The following is a 22929-nucleotide window of genomic DNA, read 5'->3' as shown; positions in this document are numbered from 1 at the left end:
GGAGTGAATCTCTTATGGTAGAACTGTTGCAAAAGTGTCCAGCTGTCAGCTATAAATAATAGTGCCAAATCTCTCCAGAGTAGCGCTAATAGACTAGCTAAGAACCTAGGCGTTATTGACGGAGTGAAGTGCGCTGTCTATGATATGTTTTTTTATTTATTTCTAGTATTCTAGGTATTGTAGCGCCACCTATTTAAGGTTTTTTTATGACCTTCCATAAGATGGTCGGGCATTCTGGCAATGGCAGCTAGAGAGCAAACTAGGCGAGGCGTACGTAGCTGATAATTAATAATACCTGTTATATTCAGGAACTCAGGATTTGATTACACGCTCATTTTTTATTGAGTCATCTTAACTGATACTAGAAATGAAGCCAAATCAAATTCCTTTGTTTTCCAGAGAAATTCAAAATCAATATCAATGTTAGTATTACGCAGCAATAACATTACCACAGATAATAAATTTGTAGTAATAAAACAGTTTATCTTTAAGCTGGCCATAATTTTCGGTTTTTAAGCCCATCATAGATTTCTATTCATAGATTTACAGAGGATTATTGTTATGAGTATACTTAGATAAAACGTTAAATAACATCCTGGTCATAGTAAAGTAATCCAACACAAAAAAGTTATTCCGTTTTCCCATTTTGATAAGCTGAATTTTCTTATCCCAGATTTCAGTTATTCAATACAGTTACTGCAGTATTATTTTCTTTTATGTAAACGAATCGGCAATGGAATGTCCACTCCATGAATTTATGGTCCTACAATTTCATGCATAGAACGGAGTGCGGTGCCCATATTAGCATATGAATGCTCCTGAGCGAGAACTCAATAGTGGCCTGATTTAAAACTACGACAGGGCGTGCTAGACATTTCTAGCACCTTATCAGGGTACCGCACAGGGTTACCTATCTCATCTCCGAAAACTTTAAAACCGATTATTAGAACCACGAAATTTAAATTTGACCGAACGCTTTTTTCTAAAACCGTTGAATTTTTATAGGGCCACTAATCTAACCTAACCTAACCCAATGGCTTCTACAGGATGCCTTTTTCAAAAGTTTGATAAATATAACGGATTCGAAAAAAAAACGCGTTCGGTCAATGAAAATTTGGCAAATGAAACATCGGGCAAACATATTTCGCAGTTGCGACATGTTACCCGAAAGAACTGTACCGACTACTACGTGATATTGTGATAGGTATAACTGGACAAATCTTAGACATAACCTGATCTGACCTATTTGACGATCGGCCGCCGACATGTATGTACAGATATCACGTTTATTTTTAATCTTTGTAAATGTCAAGGTTTTTAAAACATATTTATTTTATTATATATGACGTCTTTTTTAACATTCCAATGCCGTATCACGCAGGTATTCCTGTTCTGCATTTCTATTGACTACGATACGACCATAGATCCAACTGCGTTAAAATGCCAGAGAATCCTGAAATTCTCGTTTAATTTTGTGCACATAGAGAAGCATTTGCTGACCTAGTTCCTATACAGGTATCATTCGTTTCACAGAAACTATGAATATGAAGCTAGAAAACACATATTCAAGTTTTAAAGCAACTTGCGAATAGTATTATTAGTGATCCTCCTGTATATGTTAGTATAGTTTACAAAAATGTTTGTCTTAATTATTATTTAAAACATGGCTATAAGATAATATTGCTGAGAATACCGAAAAAAATAAGAATAACTTATGTACAATTAACTCTTATTGAGCGGTAACGTTATTATTCAGCACGACAAATGATTTTTCTCAGTCATTAGTCCAAGCGCGGTACCTATGTAAGATTTATATATGGACATTTTCGCGCGCTACGTTAACAAGGCTTCCATTGACAAAGGGAGCCTTCATTACCTTGTTATTTAGCAAAGTCACCAGGCAGCTAACATTTACGTTTCACCCTTTGTACCACGTCCTTTGTCATTTTGTTCAAACTACAGACCTGGTACAAAATAGGCTCGACTCTAATCAAGCAGATGTTTAAGACTATTAACCAAAACAGTCGCACTATGCTTGGACATTCAATACGTTTCATCGCTTCATCCAATCGTATCATTTCTTTCTTTGTAAATATGGCCGACAGTTCACGCGTTCACGCATAGGGTGTAATAATAGTTTGCACGGCGCACGCGCGCGTCGCTAGTGATGATGTGTAACGCAGGGATAGGAGAGGAGAGGAGCAGCCGCGCGTGCAGCCCGCCCCCCTCCACACGCGCCGCCTGAGGACCCCCTGCTGGGCCAGATGCTCAGTAGAGAAACCGAACGAAGCAAAGTTAATACTGACACAGCGCCTACAACGGCCAAGTAGTCGCGCCTCCCTTCTGTCCACTCTGTGCGATTAGGTCTTTCTGTTATGTTCAAGCTTCAGTATTTTCGAATTGTCTCAGCCTCCTGACCTGTTAGTTTAGACTGTCTTCCCAATTTTTCAAGCCAATTTGGAGTTGTTCCAAGTTGGTGGTGGTTCTGTTGCGTTTTATTCATAGGTTAATTTTTACTTCATTGTCATGGAATTTGAGGATGGGTTAAACCAAGAGAATTTATCAACTAACTTTATTTGTATCTCTGGTTTTTGCTCTTTCTCAAGTAGATATAGAAACTTGTTTCTGTTAGATTAGATTAAGAACCTTCGTGTGTCGTCTTGGAACTTACTTGACTTGTCTGACTCCGTCTACTTCTTGAGACTGATCCTCCTCCAGCATGTCTCCTCCTTAACAGTCTAGGTGATCAATGACGCATCCTAGAACTGTAGCTTTTAATCGTTGTGTTCAAAGGAAATCCTTACATACTTATGCATTCCTACATAAATACTTCACCTGGTTCTCAGCTTCTATTTTTTTTTGTAGACGCATCCTTGCTTTCATTTATTTCATCACTTATGTAATCAGTCATAAGTACTTAGTAACATATTATTATTAATCTAACTAATATAATATAATCTATTTATTTATTTCAAGTAATTTACAAGTAAAAAATGGAAATGATTTTTTTTTCCAATACTGATTCCAAATATCTCCATTTTAATAATTAAATACTACGGAAAATAACATTTTAGTGACTATCAATTTTAATTTGAAATTGGATACAATTTTTTGTTTTGTGAATATGTTTTAAAAGAGACGCATTTTTGTGTTATATAGTTCATGATGCCATTTGCCTTGCCCATAAACTTCCACGCTTTGTTTTTGCCTTTCGCATCAATTTTTTTTTTTTTTAATTAGTGATATAGAATCCTACTACGCAAGTTTGTACAAACTTAAAACTTTTTTCAATTGCAAGGTAAGACCGCGTCGTATTTCAAAAAATTGGCAGACGACTTATTTTTATTATTTTATTCGGAAAACCAACAGCTTAAGTAAACTAAAACTAGGTGAACATAAATATGTATCAGAGAAGCCAATTACAGGTTTCGCTTAGCGTGGAACTAGGTGATAGGCAAGTGGTTGATGAACGATACTCGTCACTGTCCCATCCCGGTGTGCTCCCGACTGTCCCATTGACGCCATGTTTTATTTTAGACCGGCCGTGGCGCGGCAGCAGTCGGCCCCAACCCTGGTGTTTAGGTGTGTCGATGTTTCCTCATACTAATGCTCCCACCGCTTCTTAAAAAATTACACTTTTTATTAGATATTCAATACTTAAAATTTAAGACGCGGTGGGAATAACCCTGTAAATAATCCTTGAGCATCCTTGAAAAACTGCTTGGTTTGTTGTTTCGTTCGTGTGAGACGTTGCTTTCCTTTATTAATATTGTAAGCTTAATTAGCATACCAACATAAATAATGACAGATTTATAAGTTAAATAGAACATTAAAGAATTACTCACGCTATAGACCGGCCCAGGTCCGGGCCAAGGCGTCCGACACTTACTTTTCTATACAGAACATCACGTGACCACCGATCTCCCATCATAGAAAACTAAATGTCGGACGCCTCGGCCCGGACTCGGACCGTTCTAGCGTGAGTCATTAATTCAAAAATGTTTTAGTGCAGAGAAAAATACTGGAAATCTGATAAAATCGAGTCGGTTCGCCAGTCGGTTTTTCCTTTTACCAAATAAAACCGTGCTAGCCTCTTTCCATTTCAATAGTGCCTGCTTTATTCGCTGACTCCTTTGTGAATGCTATACTGATTGGATTTTGTGAATTTAATCCCAACAATGAAAGTTCATGAACAGATATTTAAACTAAATAAAATTAATAATATCTTATTGATACCTATAAGTATGTAAAACAAATCGTCGCAAAAAATTAATAATGCTGTATCCCCAATATCAAAACTTTGCGCCATTGCGCCAGAGCGAAAAAAAAATCGAGCAAAAATAAATCATAGCTTCTTAACGGTAAAATGGATTTTGACTGCCTTTGGAAAATATACGTAAATAAATAATATTTCTCAAATGGAAAAGAGTAATTTGATAAAAAAGTTATTTTACCTTCAATTTTTATACAGTAAAATGTATGATTATATTCTAATCTGCAATTCTAAATGTAAATAAGCAATTGTATTTCAAAGTCAATGTCATTTCAAGACTAATCAGATTTATATCATAATATAATAACTGAACACACTTACAAGTATTTTTTTTATTTTTTAGGAATTCATACAGATATGTTAGGTTTTACAATGGAAAGCAATGTAACAATGCGATATTCTTGAGCACGCTGCATGCCCCCTAGCAAAGCAAGTCTGAAACTCGCATGTCCTTATATTTACTCTGAACTTGACTCGTCTCTCACTTTTACTGAAACTTTACATACTTCAGCAGAAGATTTGAGTTCCTAAGAGCTCCCTGTTGATCTTACAGGTTTATACTCTGGTATAAATGGAACTTAGGACGTTATAAGTCCAGAAAAATTGTGAAAAAGTTGTTTTTTCAATGGAAGGAAGCAGCCTATTGTGGATTTTTATCTACGAAGATTTCCAACAGCCTAGTTAACAAATTGCTTTGTTAAAATGGAGTGAAATTGACACATAAATAGATTGATAATCACTTATTTTTAACAGGTTTTATCTTCCTTTATATTTAATATACTTATATCCTATTAGTCGCTTACAAACAATTTTATCAGCATTATAATTTTTACGAATAATAAATTAGTGGAGATTAATAATAGAGGTAGCCAATTTTATTTATTAAAAAAACTAGTGATCAATAAAATTAGTGTAGGATTTGAAGTATATAATGCACTGGTAATTTATACTTATTGCAATAAAAACTGTTTTGTATAAACACTTAAAAACGTAAGTACAAGACTATAACCAGTCTCATCTGCTAAATATGTTGTATTCCAATGCCGTTTGCAACTTAAAGCTTACAGCTCTTTGTAAATTAACCAAACATTGAAGCAACGCGACTGGCAAAGGCCAGTCATTTTCCAATATCAATGATGTAGTTGAAAGCGGCGTTAATACCTAGCCATGTATCGCCTGCAAATCCCGGTTTTAATGGATTACTGGGATCCAATAATGGCTAAAGTTGATTTATGACGCTCGGTTCTGTTTTGGCAGAATCTAATGTAATCAAATCAGTTTTACTTACTAGTGCTGATCACGAATTCTGTGCGCAGGAGATTGGCGGACGAAGATGATGAGCTGTCGGAGGTGCAGCCGGACGCCGTGCCGCCGGAGGTGCGGGAGTGGCTGGCGTCGACGTTCACGCGGCAGCTGGCGACGGCCAAACGGAAGTCTGATGAGAAGCCCAAGTTTCGGTCGGTGGCGCACGCGATTCGCGCCGGGATATTCGTGGACAGGATATACAGGCGGGTGACGAGCACAGCGCTTATGCAGTTCCCACAAGACGTCGTAAGAGTGCTGAAGGTAAGTTTTATGTGTTATTTTTAAAACAAAATTTCTGTGAGATACAGACATTTTATTAAAACCGGTCATTCGCGTATTTAAAGTTTTGTCTAAAATTTTTATCTTACAGAATATTTTCCAGTCACCTTATTTTGATTAGGTCGGCATTTTTTTTTCTGAATATTGGCATTTATGTACACTATCGAGTAGTTGAGTACAAGCTCTTGCACAATGTTTCAACGTGTTACGAGGAAAGTAACACTATGGAAAATATTTTTACATTATGGAAAATATTTTTACACAATTTGATGTTAATTAACCAAAGTTACGCCCATTTGCTTATCTTTCTTCGTTTTTATTTTAATTAGTGTCCGAGTTAAAAGCGAAAACAAATACATCCATTTTTTGGATGCTCCTAACGACGGCAAGCGTCCACTTTCCTCGTAATAGATACGCTGCGTGTTCAACTGTATATCTTAGAGCTGTGCATAATTTAGCATCCTAACCAAGTAACCGCGATTAAGATGAATGTATCCCTCGGGTTATATGGCTAGGATACTATGTTCGGGATTTTACCTATAGTTACTCAGTTCAGTAAACTTGACCATAATTCTGACTGAGATTTAAGAAGAGCAAAGGATGATAATCCTGACCTATAATAATAATAATAAATTATTAATTTACTAGTGAAAACATTGTTATGGCAGGTGTCCGGACGTCTTTGTAATAACCCAGTCTCATTGTCCTCCCAAACTTCAATCCATAGACCGTTATACTGTTCACTTTTACTACAATACTCGTAGTCCCAATGCCTGCTGCGACCGGTTCATGGGTGTCTATTTTTGGGCCTATGAACGGGTTCAAGCAGACGTTCTAAATGACATTAAAGCTCTCCAAGGTACCTCTACGTGTTGGATCGCTATCCCCATGCAAGCCTATCTAAATACCGGGATTTATAGGCCCGTGAAATCCAAGGAGATACAAAAATAATAAATAATAATAATAAAATAAAAAAATATATTATAGGACATTATTACACAAATTGACTAAGTCCCACAGTAAGCTCAATAAGGCTTGTGTTGTGGGTACATTTATAAATACTTAAATATGTACATGGAAAACACCCATTACTCAGGAACAAATATCCGTGCTCATCACACAAATAAATAGCCTCACTACCCACTAGGCCAGACTGGTCGTCAACCTATACGTCAATCAAATCAAATAATTAGATTTGAAATTACCGTGCGCCGCCAAATGACAGTACTTCCCACAGAATAGTATCCCTACGGTATAATTATGATATGACGCCTTGGATCAAAAACCCCTTGTTTACTTCTGGACAATCTTAAGTCCTCAAATCATGCTAACAAGTCTGCTTACCATTAAAATATTAGCATGAGGCTACACGTATTAACCTCCTTCGCACAACAAATTCTAATTTCAAATCTCATTTCAGAGACGATGTAATAAAATGTAAACAGCCCTACTTTATGTCACAAAGTGGCACAGATGCGATTATCGGTAAAGCTAAGACCGAAAATTTTACTTTGCCAAACGAATTACATTAACTTTATTCGCAAACACGCTAAATGACATATTGAAATTAGATTGTAATCGAAATGTGTTATTTTATGCTTTACCAAGGGCACATACATTTTCAAAATGTGCTATTAATTTGATATTCATATGATATTACCGACAATACCATCACTGTTTTGATAGTCACACACTTTACAGATCACACCACCAGGCCCCTGTTTCACTACGCTGACAATTGTCAACTGACATTGACAATTCACCGTACATCGGTGTACCTACAAGTAAATATTACCTTACCAACCAAAAAATGTACATGGGTTCAGTCAAGTGTACAAATATGAGCGCATATAACAGACACTTGGCTGTAGAAGAGTTTGACAGTGCCAGGTGTCAATTGTCATGTTGGTGAAATAGGCGCCAAAACAGACCGACCATATATATTTATATATATTTATACGATTTAGAATTAAGACATGTTAAAATTGATTATGAGCCTTGTAGCTTGAAATAAATGTTTTTTTTTTTGTAATGATGCAAAGAAATATGTGAAGTTCATAATGACATAACATTGCGATTATATTATTTCATGTTGAATCGGGCCTCGCCGTCTTTATTGCATACTTGAGTGTTTTTTTTTCGCTGAAGAAAAATGTTTATTAAGTACCAGAGAAGGGACCGAATATTGCATATAGGGAATTTGCTTATTTATTATTCAGATTCAGGTTGTATATGAATTGTATAGGTCAGTGTCAAAAATTCTTCAAACAAAAGGGTCACTTTTGACTCTGACAGATCCGATTCATATCGTATCTTTAGCAAATTTTTAACGTATCTCAAAGTTCGAATCAGGTCGAATATATTGAGCACATCGTGCCCTTAAAAGTAGAATTTTCATAATCGTCCCCTAAAACGCACGTTTCCAATGTCCCTTAGCATTCCCAAAACGCATCGCGATTAGAGACGTGCGCCGAATCCGGCGCCTGTAGAATATTCAATTAGGAGCCAGACTTGGGTTTAATTACAGCAAATCATTCATATTTAGCCTGTATACATTAATACCCTTTTGCAAATTAAGATGAAAGCATAAACAGGCCAAAGGTTTTTGATGTCGAAAAGATTTTGTAGGGAAAGTGTTATATTACGTACAACCAAATAGAAACTTTACTTAAGAGCTATTAAAACCTGTTAAAATATTTAACTATAATACTATCAAGAATGTTTTTACTCTGTTGAAGAATATTTAAATTACTTTAGACATTTTTGTTTCACTCGGTGGCAAAACTTGGTTAACCTTCGTTCTTTGAAACCCTCGCAACACTCAAGATTCCACATTTCAAACCACTCGCTACGCTCGTGGCTTAATTTTGGAATCTTTCGCTTACTCGGGTATCAATATTAGCACGAGCATTAAACAACAACTTTTCCCCCTTGAACAAATAACTATTGTATCACTGGCACAAAAGTGGAAAATAGTACTTATATTTCCACATTTCAACCTAAAACCGGCTCAAAGCAAGTACAAACATCGTTATATTTGAAAACCTTTTTGTCCAACTTGTTCAAGGGTCCCTCGGGGTATTGTTTCAAACCTAAACATTACTAAGCCTTGGGGATGTTTACTATTTTCTAGACATGTTACTAAAAGCGGCATTTAGAGCTCGAATGGTCCTAAATACAGAACTTTGTTAATATTGTGTACGTATTTAAATACCTATGTGTATTATGCTTATTCATGATATTATATTATTATGAATAAAATTGGCAATTGTTTGTTTAAGTTCGTAGTTTTCTATCGGCGAGTAATATTTTTACATGAATATGCTAGCCGCCACCTACCACTTCTGATAATGATAATAATCTTAATCATAATCATCTTCTTTCCATCCTGGGGTGTAGGGCTCGAAGCAGTTTCTTCCACTGACTCCAGTCCTGGGCAGCTTGGGTAACCTCCTCCCGCCCCATCCCCAATACACCCAACTCTTGCTCCACGGAACGGCGTAAAGCAAATTTAGGGCGACCATGTTTCCGTTTTCCGGGCATCTTCCAGATCAGGGCCACTTTGGATAGGTGGGTGTCAGGCTTCCTGAGGATATGCCCAATCCAATGCCATTAGCGCGTCTGGATCTTCTTGTGTAAGGGTGCTTGCCCGGTAATTCTCCATAAGTGAGCGTTTGTGATCCAGTTAGGCCAAAAGATGCGTAGAATCATAATCATTTTTATTTGTAATACCAATTTATACGAAAGCGCGTAAGCGGGCTATGGGTAAGTACGGAAGCGGGAGAAATATGAGGTCCTTGCGAACTATTTATTTGTCCCGCTTGCTGTAGAAACCGCCGTGTGCTGGTGTGCCGAGGCCAAGGCCTTTTTCGAGGAAGTGGGGAGACGCATGCTGTATGTAAATATATTATTATAGGACATTATTACACAAATTGACTAAATCCCACAGTAAGCTCAATAAGGCTTGTGTTGAGGGTACTTAGATAACGATATATATAATATATAAATATTTATAAATACTTAAATACATAGAAAACACCCATGACTCAGGAACAAATATCCATGCTCATCACACGAATAAATGCCCTTACCAGGATTTGAACCCGGGACCATCGGCTTCGTAGGCAGGGTCACTACCCACTAGGCCAAACTGGTCGTCATGCCATGTCATATCCATAGCCGTTCAACGTGGCAACGCGGCGAGTGTTATGGGTACTTTTGCGTCGGGGGGGGGTGAATTTGTAGTGTAGGGCGTTATTTAGGTTAGGTTAGTAGTAAGTACCTAATGTCATGAACTCTTTAGTAGTTCAATTTCTAGTTTTAGTTTAGTCTCAATTGTTAGATTAAAAATGTTTCGTTGTTAATGTCTTCATTTAATTTTTCTTTATTTATACGATATAATAATCAACATTATGGATAAATTTATAACTATTTACATTTTACATATAGGTCATCCAGGTTTCATATAAACGTCACAAAACAAAACGCACGCCGTGACCGCACACTCGCATCATTATTCACACAAATGTTTTGTTCATTTGCCTCGCTCCCAACTTCTAACCTAACTCCCTTTGTTCTTCGGTGCTGACTTTTGTTGAAGTTGCCTTTTGTTTAACGATTAATGAAATTATAATCGCAACTCGACAATGAGCGTTCATTAAAACTGAGTAAATGTTCGCGAAGACTAATTAATACCTACGGGTATTTATTTGTTGTGTCAGTGTGTTTTAATTGACTTGGTAACAAGACGAGTCTCGGTGTTTAACATAAAATAACAGTTATCGTGAAAGAGATAATATAGGTAAAGAGAGCCCTCTTGAATCATTTTAAGGAAACTAATTTCGAAGCACTATCTCTTATTTGGATCCGAATATAACTATGTATATGTGCGTGCTGTGAAGGTTGGAAACCGAGATACTTAAGTCCTACATAATATTAGATCTACTTGGGCACCAATTTATTTCTTTTGAAACATTTTCTTCATAATATTCTACTTTGGCGGTTTACAAGTCAAATTTTTGTTCGATTTCTTGAAACTTATAATAGTTTTTTGTTTACAAGATATCAAACAACATATTGACTTGTAAGCCGCCAAAGTAGAATATTATGAAGAAAATGTTTCAAAAGAAAGAAATTCAAATAAAAAAACATACTTCATAGTAAAGCAAGTATATGTTTATAGCTTTCAAATTGGTATTCAAGATAGTAATGGACTAGGCGTTGTAGTACTTGCAGCTTCTGATTCTCTTTGGAATTGTTCTTCTTTTTTCATTTTTGTATACAAAACTGCATTAGCTTCGTCTCATGTGACTTGTGTCTCAGTCTGACCTAGAACTCTTTCATGTGCGCATAACTGCTTGCCTAGTTCTCAACTGAGAGTTTCTTCGTTGATCTTAACATCCAACTGGACTCGAATTCAAGATATTCCGGAAGTAGGTGTCTAGGATCATGCACTTGCACATTAGGAGAATTCGCGGATATTTCGCCTCGCTCTGTAGCTCCTTAAACAGTTCGCTCCAGATATTATTGTAAATAAATATACACATAAGTGAAATTAGTCGTGATGAATTTCAGGCATAAGTCGTATGTCTTGTCTACGCACGTACCTCCATAGATGCACTCTAGTTCATCTTACTTAGCGGAATCAAATCGCACAAATCTTTGCAGTGTCATCGCCCATCGGATATGTTTGTCGTAAAGAAAATTTTAATTGCGCTTTAAATATTAGACTTTATCATAGCCTTTTGATCGCTAGTTGTAATGAACGCCAAGGATGGTATTTTATTCTTGCCTTCAAGCATTGCCTTGAGCACTATTACATTTTGAAACGTCCATTTTGTAACATTAGGACTATTGGAATTATTTCCCTATTTGAATTCTACTCGTGTTTAATGCTTCCTCCAATTTTACTCTGCTCTAAACTTTAAAATAATAAGAAAGAACATATCAATCATATCTCTGTTTATATTTTCCTTTTGAAAGTACACAACAGTTGCTAGGTAATGGCTAGGTAACAACATTATGAATAAAGATAGGTCTTGACATACGAGGTATATGCAACCTACTCAATGGTCGCCATCGGAAGTCAACTTTACGCAAAGGTAGTCGGATCCCATTAATAAAAATCGCCGCCATCTTTACTAATGTTAACAACATTTATAAGTATCGCCCCCCTGCATCTGGCTCACGCACTAGTCACATAATGCTCATTCTAAAACTTAAAATTAAGATCGTATTGAGTTGGACTTTCTCTGGCTTTTCTTTAACTTCTTAAGTGCTGCTGCTCAAAAAAGATTACAAAAATCCTTAAACTACTAATCTGCCAAACTGCAGTTCAGTTTCTTTCCCCTTACGTGGACATTGCAGAGGTTATGCTTAAAGGTATAGATACAGTTGATATTACTCTTGGGCTGAAACATGTTCCCATACTTAAGGCTAGTTCCACCAACTAACAATTAGCGAACTGATCAACGTCACTCAGCAGTGAACTATGAAATTGTCCATACAATAAAATTGCATTCTCCTTACGGTGACAAATGGTGCAGCCGACACTTAATGCTGCATTACTGAAAACTATCAGATTAGTCCATCAGATTGTCCATAGTACTAGTAAAGATGGACGCAAAATTCAAACTCATTCACACTTACAAAAGTATCAAATTATGAAAGTAGGCAAGCTTAAGAACCACGAACTTAGGTGCAGATACCTTACAAAAACATTTAGCGTGATATGTTTTAAATCATGATTTAATCGTTATGTTACTAAATAGACTTAGTAAGTAAAATCTACTATCCTTTGACGCAGACGCTGGACGAGTGGTCATTCGACGTGTTCGCGCTGTTCGAGGCGGCCGCGGGCGCGCCGCTCAAGTACCTGGGCTACGAGCTGCTCAACCGATACGGGATGATACACAAGTTTAAAGTAAGTCAATAAGGTCTAGTTTCCGTTGCACGCCCTTTTCACGCCAAGAGAAGAAGTCTTGATGAGTCGCGACTGGAGTATATTGGATTGGAATCAACGTAGTATAGATTTGTACTATCGCGCCCTATTCGAAGACAATGCAGAGGTTAGCCAGAAAGGGAGATTAAATAAATAAAATAACCAGCCGAAAATCATCTACTACTGGAAAATGTCTTCCCCAATGTTCCTGAAATCAGCCTATTAATTTATCTTGGCAGTGCAACTTTGAAAAAGTCCGCAATAACATGAATTCCCATTTTTTTCGGTACTCGGTCGCAACCCGAGGATCCTTCTGCCCAGTGACCATCGAGGGCACTAACAAAGTGGACCATTTTTCAATAGTTATTTAAGTTTTTCTGTCTTTGCAAAATCGCCGAAACCCGTTTGATTTATATATTTTTTATAAATTACATTTACTAACAGGCATTGCTGTACTGGGTCGTCATATTCCGACATTCCATAAGTAACAGAAATTAAAACCTCACCCAACTAACTTACAAATTAATTAAATGAAATAAGTATATTTTAAATACTTACTTTAAAGACTTTCAAATGGTCCTATTTCTTCCAAAGCTCGTTAAGAGAAGTTAAACCAACACTCCGTTTTATTTAAGTCAGACATGAGTCTTCAATTTAATCAGCACAATCTCGAGGCTTCTCATTGGTCCACCGTGACATTTACAAAGTTTTTGTCGTCGTTGCGGGCTGCTGAAGTTAAATAAAACTAGGGGAGTTTCGGTTTTCGGTAACGAATACTTGGGCACGTATTGAGTACATGACTAAGCAAAAATTACAGTGTATTCTGGAATCTTGTGATACGAGTACTAGGTATTTTATTGCAATGTTTAAATTAATGATTAAACTACCTCCCAAGTGTTTATGGCCCAAAACTAACTCGAATATCTTTGTTATTTTCATAAAGGGAAGAGAAACTGAGACCAAACTGTAAATAACATTGTTATTGAAATTAAATATTTATTACAGACGTGGTCCATATTTTGTCAGTATAATCATACATTTAGGTACAATAGTTCCATACAAGGTGTAACAAACATAGTGGAGATCCGTTCCGAATAGCATATTCGGTATCTTGTTCTAATCAAGAAAAAAAAAGAAAAAAAAATTGTCGCAAAAAAATTTTGGCCTTTGTATGGCTGGCCGAGTTGGAGGACCTGCACCATAGAAAAATTTTCGCATCTAAAAAATTGTTTATCGACTTTTATCGACAACACGATACCGAATATACCCTTATACGGATCCCCACCATTTTTATTACACCTTGCATGTGATATTCATATTATGTTAGTTATTACAAAAATGACACAAATATAATACAACATAAAAATTAATTAAGAAATACTACCTGCCAGACTTATAGCCGGTCTATCATGAAGCTGCATCTAGTGCCTCTGAAAAGGGCAGTCTAGCCCACTGTCAACTACGGACAGGATTCCATTGGTACTGCCGCAAACACGCTGCGTCAGGGATCGCTTACGAATAGTCGCTTGAAAACTATCTGATCGGGTTTGCATAAGCAAACAATACATATTTGACGTGGTACAATGTGATTGATACTTTATTACGCGGTGAACCAAGTGTGATGAATTTGTCTAACGACCTTCAACAAGGATTTTTCGCCGAAGGGTGTCAAGTTTCGGCGGGTCCGCGGCCGGCTCCCTGACACTGTGGGGTTGCGTAATGCATCGCAACCATAATGTGATTTGTAGTATTTAATTTTAAAATTATATTTTTATAATATATATGTTAGGGCCCATAGATATTTTTATAATATCTATGGGCCACTAGTTGCTTGAAATAAATATTTTTCATTAATTAATTCAGTACCTATTGGTCTATAGTTGGATGGTTTTACGGTTCCCTATAGAGTTTCTAATAAAATTAATCTTCAAGAAAAAAGTAAAACTGACTGCAAAAAGGTTAAAATAAGATATTATTCCGTTATATATGCGCTAGCGACTGATACATACGTTTGTAGGTGCCAACTGGGTGCCAAGCCAAATCTTAAAATCGAAAATACCCATTCAAATCGAATGCCTACACTGGTGTAGTTTGATAAGAAAGAAAGGACCAGTATAATTATAACCCGTATTATAACTAGGTATTTGGTTTGTCACCGACTTCAGACATATTTATTTGTATAATTCTAGAACACAGCTTATTCAACCACACTGCAATTGATAAAATTATGCTCGAAAATGTTGAATACGCTGACACATTATTTCTCAACACAAACTGATTAGGGATTTTCCTAAATTCTTAAGAGGAGATACCTCATTTGCCCGTAGATTACAGTGACTTTGCCGTTACCCATTCGTCTAAATTATCTCAGCTTCGAGGACCTTTTTATTTCCTTATCCTTAATGGATAAATAGGCGGTGTTAGTTGCGAATTTTCTTTTTTTTCCTTTGTTGCTACGTCAGGTCAGATAGATTGCCTTGCATATTTTATAAGTGTGGATAAAATATACATAACACGCTATTTAACTTATAAAATATCTTGATTTTTTTAAAGCAAAATCAATTTCTTTATTTATAGTTATGCCAAAAGTTACCCATATTTGTAAACGCGCCTTGGCCATATCTAAATCTGTAAGAAAAACGATATAATATTACCCCAGGCGGCAATTTGCACGTAAAAATAACTTTTCGAAACTCCAAAGACTTAAATGTAGGCTGAACGAGTATGTTTAATATGTACATAACGTCGTATCTAACACGTTGTTTAAGTAAATTTCTGTCATTATGAAACGGGAGTTTGAAATTCCCATCACTGACGAAAGTTCAGACAAACTTTTAATAGAACCAAGATAACTTAACAGCTTCGGATTCTTTAGAATTCAGGAATGTCGGCGGAGTACGTGCGCTTGTCTAAGTATATTTTGCTAGGATAATATATAAGTTAATAAGAGGTGGACGTGATCCACGAAGTTTAGAACTGTAATTATTTTTGCACCGGGAAAACAAATTAGTTTGGGAACTTTAGTGGAAGTTTAATTGGTAAAAATGTCAAAATTGTGAGGAGAAATATGAGTAGGTGTGTGGGTGGGACAGGTTTCTCTGCGGAAAGTAACGGTAAAGGCACTCTTAAACTTTCTCCGCTCTGAACTATTCAGGCGCGGATACAAGATTTGGCTTAGGGGGGGGCCATTTTGAGAAAATCATATATTTTTGCACAGAAAATAAAATTTACTCAATTTAGTAATGTGAGAGCCAGGGTTTTAGGTAGGTTATAGGTAGGGGTATCCGCGCCTGGAACTATTAATTTATCTGAAAAAAAAGATATATTTGCTTTTAGACAGAGTGAAGCGAAGATCTCCGTTTCAGCTTGGACTTGGACAAAAATGACTTTGTATGTCTGTCCAGATATCATCCTTTACATAGGTCGCATTAATTGGTTACTTGACAGATTTTTGTAAATAATGTCAATCGATCTTAATTTTCCTGAGGATCAAATGTCTATATAGGACTCATGGCATTTAAGCAACACAAAGGTCAGAAGAGAGTTAAAGTCTGCACTCGACGATTGAGACGCCTTTAACAATAAGTAATGTGACGTCACATTACATTAGTCTGTCCTAAATGTATGGAAGATCAAGAAAATTGCTATCCCTGAAATATTGCGCTTATGTATACAGTTGTTATACAATTTATTTATAAATAAAATGCAGGGAATCGAGCAGTACCTATTTATTTTTCTTTTTGAAAGTTACAAAAATATATATTTTTTAAACATTGGAATCTTGTATTTTTTTATAATCTCAATGTCTTTTTAAATTCCATGGATGGCATTTTCTATCCATTTAGCAAAATTTTGTTATAATATTCAACTTGTGTCGAGCACCCCAATTGTCAATCTTTTGTGTTTATTTTTAACAAAACAATTAATAAAGCAGTAAATGAAAAAAAAAACGTCTTTATCTGATAAATCTTATATGGCAATTTAGTCTAATGCATCGTAGAAATCCAATAATCCAGCCATCTGCATTGAGCTATTAGGTTAAGCTCCGTAATTTTACTTTTATTAATACCTACTTTGTCTGGCAGAAAATAGGGTTTTTAACCTTAAATTGGCTTGGGGGACTAAATTTATCAATGCACATAGGTATTTGGTTAATGTTAAATACACATATTGTAGAGGTAGATAGGTATATGCATATGCATATGCATAGATTGGTATTTTAGGTTCAATCATAAATTGTTACTCAAATAGAACGATGTGTAAAAACACAAAAGTATAGTGTACCTAGTATATACAACATTGTTTCAATACCATATACAATTTCAACAATTTTTCGATGTATTTGCCAATTTTAGTGGTGTTTATTACTAGCATAACTCGCGTTCTGTATTCTTGCACTCTTCTAAAAAGAGAACCGAGCGGTCTACGAGTAGTATCATATTCGAATCAGAGAGAGCCAGATAACGAAATCTATATCTTCTATATTCCCAGAAGGCCCTCAACAGAGGAATGTACGTCACGTCTGAAAATATCGATACGGACACAGTGCCAAAAATATGTATACATGACCAATAAGGCCTACATATCAAGGAACTAGTTTTGGCACTGTCCGTATCGATATTTTTAGACGTGACTGTACTTATATTTGTGGTAATAAATTCTTCTTATCTTATCTTATTTTAGGTTGGCAATCATTGTTATGATTATGTTTAAAATTTCACTTATTTTACCGTATTTTTTTATTTCACAGGTCCCTCCAACGATTCTAGAAAGCTTCCTCAGCAGGATAGAAGAGGGCTACTGCAAGTTCAACAACCCCTACCACAACAACTTACATGCAGCAGATGTCGCCCAAACCGTGCACTACATGCTATGCCAGACGGGACTTATGGTAAGCACTAACTTCAGCAAGCAACACTACAAACCAAGACCCTTCAATGATCCTAGAGAACTCCGACAAGGTACAACTACTACCACAACAACTCACATGAAAGATAACTGGGCTGATGGTAAGTGCTTATGGGGCGTTTGATCTGGTCCCTCCAACGATGTTGGTGCTTCCTCTTGATAAACACTTCTTTAGAAAGCCTCCTGGCTAGTGGGAGATTTACTACCATAACAACCTACATGTAGTAGACATCGCGCAAATCGTACCTATACTACATGTTTTTCCATACAGTAGTTATAGTTAGTGAATGCTCTGAATTCAAAAGCTGGCCGATTTCGTTACATCTGGACCATCGCCTTATACACCTGCGATGTTGACACTGAGACAAAGAGATAGAGAAAGATTGGAAAGCTTCGAAATATGGCGTTGGCGGAGAATGGAAGGGATTAGTTGGACAGAAAAAATATCAAATGTGAGGGTTCTACATAAGAGAAAGAGAAAAGAAATAAATATAATAAAGGCAATAGAAAATAGAAGAGGAGTACTAATTGGATATCTGATTCAACACGAACTTTTCCCTAAGAACATCATAGAAGGAAAAATACAGGGAAAGAGAAGAGGAAGACCGAGAAAAATTATTTCAACCAAATTTAAAAAAAAGGTTCAAGTCGTGTCATACCAGAAGGTTAAGAAGTTGGCAGAGGACCGGACGAGTTTGGAGATTGCTCCACCAACAAGAGCACGGCTCTTACATATGAAGAAGAAGACATTTTTATTACCTTTGGTGGGTATGATAGAGTTCTCTACTCTGTACAATATAAGCGCATATTCAACATAATGAGAATTTGGAAGAGACTCCCTTCAACCCAGCCAAAGAACATCCACGTGTAAAGTAAAAAAAATCGACAACAAAATAATGATCGGCTATAATATTGAATTCAGAGCATAGTCACTAACCATGTCCTATTTGGAAAAGCATGTTGTGCACGGAAGATCTTAGGCGGTAGCGTGCCTCGTTGTTCCAGAGGCCTCCTGCAAGAACTAGAGCAGTTTTATTTACTTACTTAGCACAAAACAGAGGCTACGCAAACATCTGCCACCCGCAGCCTTGCAATGGTTAAGGCCACCGCTGCCGCTGCTCAACAAGTTACGGCGCGACTCGTAAGGGAGAGAAGAACTATCAGCTTCTTCATTAACACAATGTGTAACTTCTTACAACGAAACAAGATAAAATTAAAAACTCATCTAAGAAATTGTCTAACTTGCCGTGAAATAGTATCCACGACTGATAACTTTTCGTGCATCTACAACTAAATATACTGTCGACAGTAGTTAAGGGTAATAAACGAACAAATTTATCAACAACGACTGGATAAATTATTGACGTATTAACACCAATAGTTTCCTCTTTAGATGTTGACAAATCACAATGAAAAAAAATATAACATCTATAAACCGCTTTATGATTAATAGAATTCGTATTTTTCCAGAACTGGCTATCAGATTTAGAAATCTTCGCCACGCTGGTGGCGGCGGTGATCCACGACTTCGAGCACACCGGCACCACGAACAACTTCCACGTGATGTCCGGCTCCGATACGGCGTTGCTTTACAACGACCGCGCCGTGCTCGAGAACCACCACATCAGCGCCGCCTTCAGGTACATGATACAGTCTATATCATAACATCATAATCATCGTCATGTCAGTCGCAGGACGTCTGTAACTGGGAATAAGCTTTTCTGAAAGTGACCAGCCGTACACTGCCCTCTCTGTAATCTTACGACAAACGTTGAGCCACCTTGTTAGAGATGAGTCATCTCATTCGTGGTCACCCCTCAACATATTTTACCCTAACGCGCCATTACGCGTAAGAGTGTGTGACTACGATCCTACCTCTCGGTCTTACATACTGGCTATAAGATCTCACCAATGCCACACACATTATTTCACCTGGTAAAGAATACTTATATCATCATCAGATCACCATATGAGCCAAAAGACGTCCATCGTCCAATGCTGTAAATTCGTTCCCCTCAATAACCTCCATAGCAACTGCCCTGCCATGCGGTGTTAATAATAAATAGCCTTCAGGTACAAGTTTCACCTGATACTGTACCGAGAGACGGGCTGGGGAGAAACATGCAAACAGATTGATTTTCATAGATCATTGTCTTAAACCAAGATTTTTATAACACGTCACTGCAGAACGTACATATATTAGGTTTTTTCAACACATACTCGTAACGAACCTAAAATGCTTGATTGAGCCTAGTTCCGACCGATTTATTTTATGAACTATCACGTACTATTTTTCCCTAAATTCCTACTTCTCTAACAGACCTGAGAAGGTACAATTCGATATGTAAAAAAACATGTCTATTCCTCTATTATTTCTCGAAAACGCTCCGATGAAAATAGACATGTAGCAGTCACGTGGAGTTTCCGGTTCGTTAGGGTGGAGTTATCTTATGTCATATCGCAAACGTAGACATACATATTTTATAAGTATATTATAGTTACACCTACCTTTTTGCTTGACAACATGATATAGGTGAATGACATCTCGCTTTGTGTGGTAGGGCACAGCACAGCTGATGTCATTCCAGATCTAGAGCAGAGCCAAACTGGGGAAGTACCTCCACCTAACAGAAAGCCGCAGCCAAATAACAATAGACCCTACTAATAGTGTTGTGTTCCTGCCGGTGAGTAAAGTTGCCAGAGCTCCACGAGGGTGCGGAGTGTTAGAGTCGGCAACGCGCATGTAACTCCTATGGAGTACATCCGTACATAGGCTACGGAAACAGCTTACCATTAGGCGAGCGGTATGCTTGTTTGCCACCGACATAGTATAAAAAAATAGGTATTAATACATATGTGTGTGGCCTAGTTTATTTAGTTTTTTAAGATGTTATGATTTTAAGCAGCAAAGTTGCTTAGCAAAAAAAAATGGTATTATTACTTAGGTAAATGTTATCTTAAAATGTTGGGTATGTATCATTATTTATTTATTCAAACTTTATTGCATAAAATACAAAAATGTACAAATGGCGGACTTAATGCCTAAAGGCATTATCTGCCAGTCAACCATATTTTTAAACATGACTTATCTTTGCAACTATTTTCCCTTATACCATTTTTCCCACGGCTCATGGGAGCCTGGGGTCTGCTTGGCAACTAATCCCAAGAATTGGCTTAGGCACTAGTTTTTACGAAAGCAACTGCCATCTGACCTTCCGGGTCCTCCCGTCCGGTTTCCTCACGATGTTTTCCTTCACCGAAAAGCGACTGCTCAATATAAATATATTTCGTACATAAGTTCCGAAAAACTCATTGATACGAGCCGGAGTTTGAACCCGCAACCTTCGGATTGCAAGTCGCACGCTCGTACCGCTAGGCCACCAGCGCTTCTTATACCAGAAAAGATGAATACTGAAAATCATAGATTTTTCATAATACACATCTCCAACATTGAATCAACTTGTGAAAATCGGAGTAAAACTTATATCTAGTTTTCCATTATTGTCGGAGGATCAGGCAGCAAAAGCTTTCATATAAAAATATTCCTTGTCTGTAGGTAGTAGGTACCTTTTTAGGATGCAAGCGGAAAACGGTGACAGAAAATGGTCGCTGGAATCTTTAACTTCTACGTTCTGAATGAATCGTTTTTGCTTACTGGGGGAGTTGCATATGAAACAGATGAGAAAGTAGCATTTTATCCACAAGAGTGGAAAAGTAATTTTTTTGAGTTGTTTCCTCATGTTGGCTGGTGGAATCGAATTAAAGTAGTGTAAATTTGAAAAAAAAAAATGTTTTTTACTCGGCAACAAACTTTGTTTAACCCTCGTGCCTTTAACATTCGCATCGCTCAAATTTCCACTTTTCAAACCAGTCGCTTTTTCGACAGAGTTTTTTATTTTTTCGCTTGGGTTCAAGTAAATATCAATATTAGCACGAGGGGTTAAACAATAACTTTGCCCCCTTGTAAAACAAACAACTATTTATCTCTGAAGTTTTGCTCTTTTCGAGACGAGCTACGCCCTGATTATAATATCTCAACTAATTAGTAATCAATCACCTTAAGGACAATTCCTAGCTGAGCAACTTTTCAAATCTCGAATTGTTGAAGCTATAAGCTATGTTTCTGTCGCGCTGCGGTGGGCGGGAGTGCGTGTGTGCGATAAGGACAACTGCAGCTCGGACTAAAATTCCCACGCAAAAAACTCAAAAATCGAGGTTTCGCTCTCGACTGTTTCCTCCTCTAAACGCATAATCAAAGGATGGTTAGGTTTTATAAATAAAACCGGACTAGTGCGAGTCGGACTCGCCCACCGAGGGTTCCGTACCATTATTTATAAAAATGGCAATAAAATATGTTTGTTGTAAGGGAGCCCCCCTTAAATATTTATTTTATTCTGTTTTTAGTATTTGTTGTTATAGCGGCAACAGAAATACATCATCTGTGAAAATGTCAACTGTCTAGCTATCACGGTTCATGAGATACAGCCTGGTGACAGACGGACGGACGGACGGACGGACAGCGGAGTCTTAGTAATAGGGTTTTACCCTTTGGGTACGGAACCCTAAAAATGGACGACTTTTATTTTCCCATATAAAATAATTCAGCAAGCAATGTATAACTATTCACTACTTTGTTTTAACTCAAAACCTTGCATTTAATAACGCAACGTCACAACTGTCACAAGTGACCATGATGTATACTATATACATAGCCGCTGAATATTTTTTCAAAAATGAATTATGCTCTGGTAGTTAAAATTAAATTTAAAAAATATTTCAGAATTTATTTATAGCACTAACACCTACGACTACTTTAAGTATGCGCTTATATCAAACATAAACTCTGCATATGTAGTAAATAAAGATTATATTTAGAGAACAAATTACATTATTTCATTATTTTAATTATGATATGGGTTTTTTTAAGTTCAGTAGAAGAGATAGCTGCAAGTTAAAGATACCGTTATTATTATGGCCTCAACTACCGGAGGAATTGGTCACTTTTCCTTTAATATATATTATTATAGAATAGAATAGAATAATCATTTCTTTTAGTATAAGTACACAGCTATACAATACATACAGAGAAAGAAAGAGAAAAAAAAGACTTATATGACATAATATATTTCAGTTAAGGCGCGAAATATCATTACAATTGGCTCGTAAATGCCTCATTTCATTGAGTTTAATGCTGATTTATTTCACAACTAAAACTATAGTGTAT

The 22929-nt window shown here is 36.8% G+C and overlaps 1 protein-coding gene across 3 annotated transcripts in view; it reads left to right on the top strand.

Annotated features, from left to right (window-relative positions):
- LOC133518075 (dual specificity calcium/calmodulin-dependent 3',5'-cyclic nucleotide phosphodiesterase 1) overlaps positions 1-22929 on the top strand; it is a 298642-nt gene that overhangs the window by 256937 nt on the left and 18776 nt on the right. For 2 of the 3 annotated variants that reach the window (XM_061851645.1, XM_061851648.1), the window contains 5 exons: positions 3538-3582; positions 5590-5839; positions 12663-12779; positions 17548-17688; positions 19176-19345. In XM_061851645.1, coding sequence (XP_061707629.1) covers positions 3538-3582; positions 5590-5839; positions 12663-12779; positions 17548-17688; positions 19176-19345 — 723 coding nt within the window. The remainder of the gene's footprint in view (positions 1-3537; positions 3583-5589; positions 5840-12662; positions 12780-17547; positions 17689-19175; positions 19346-22929) is intronic. The other variant, XM_061851647.1, reaches the window with a different exon arrangement.

Source organism: Cydia pomonella, chromosome 5 (genome assembly GCF_033807575.1).
Source record: "Cydia pomonella isolate Wapato2018A chromosome 5, ilCydPomo1, whole genome shotgun sequence".
NCBI classification, from domain to species: Eukaryota; Metazoa; Arthropoda; class Insecta; order Lepidoptera; family Tortricidae; genus Cydia; species Cydia pomonella.
This window is presented reverse-complemented; position numbering and strand designations above follow the sequence as displayed.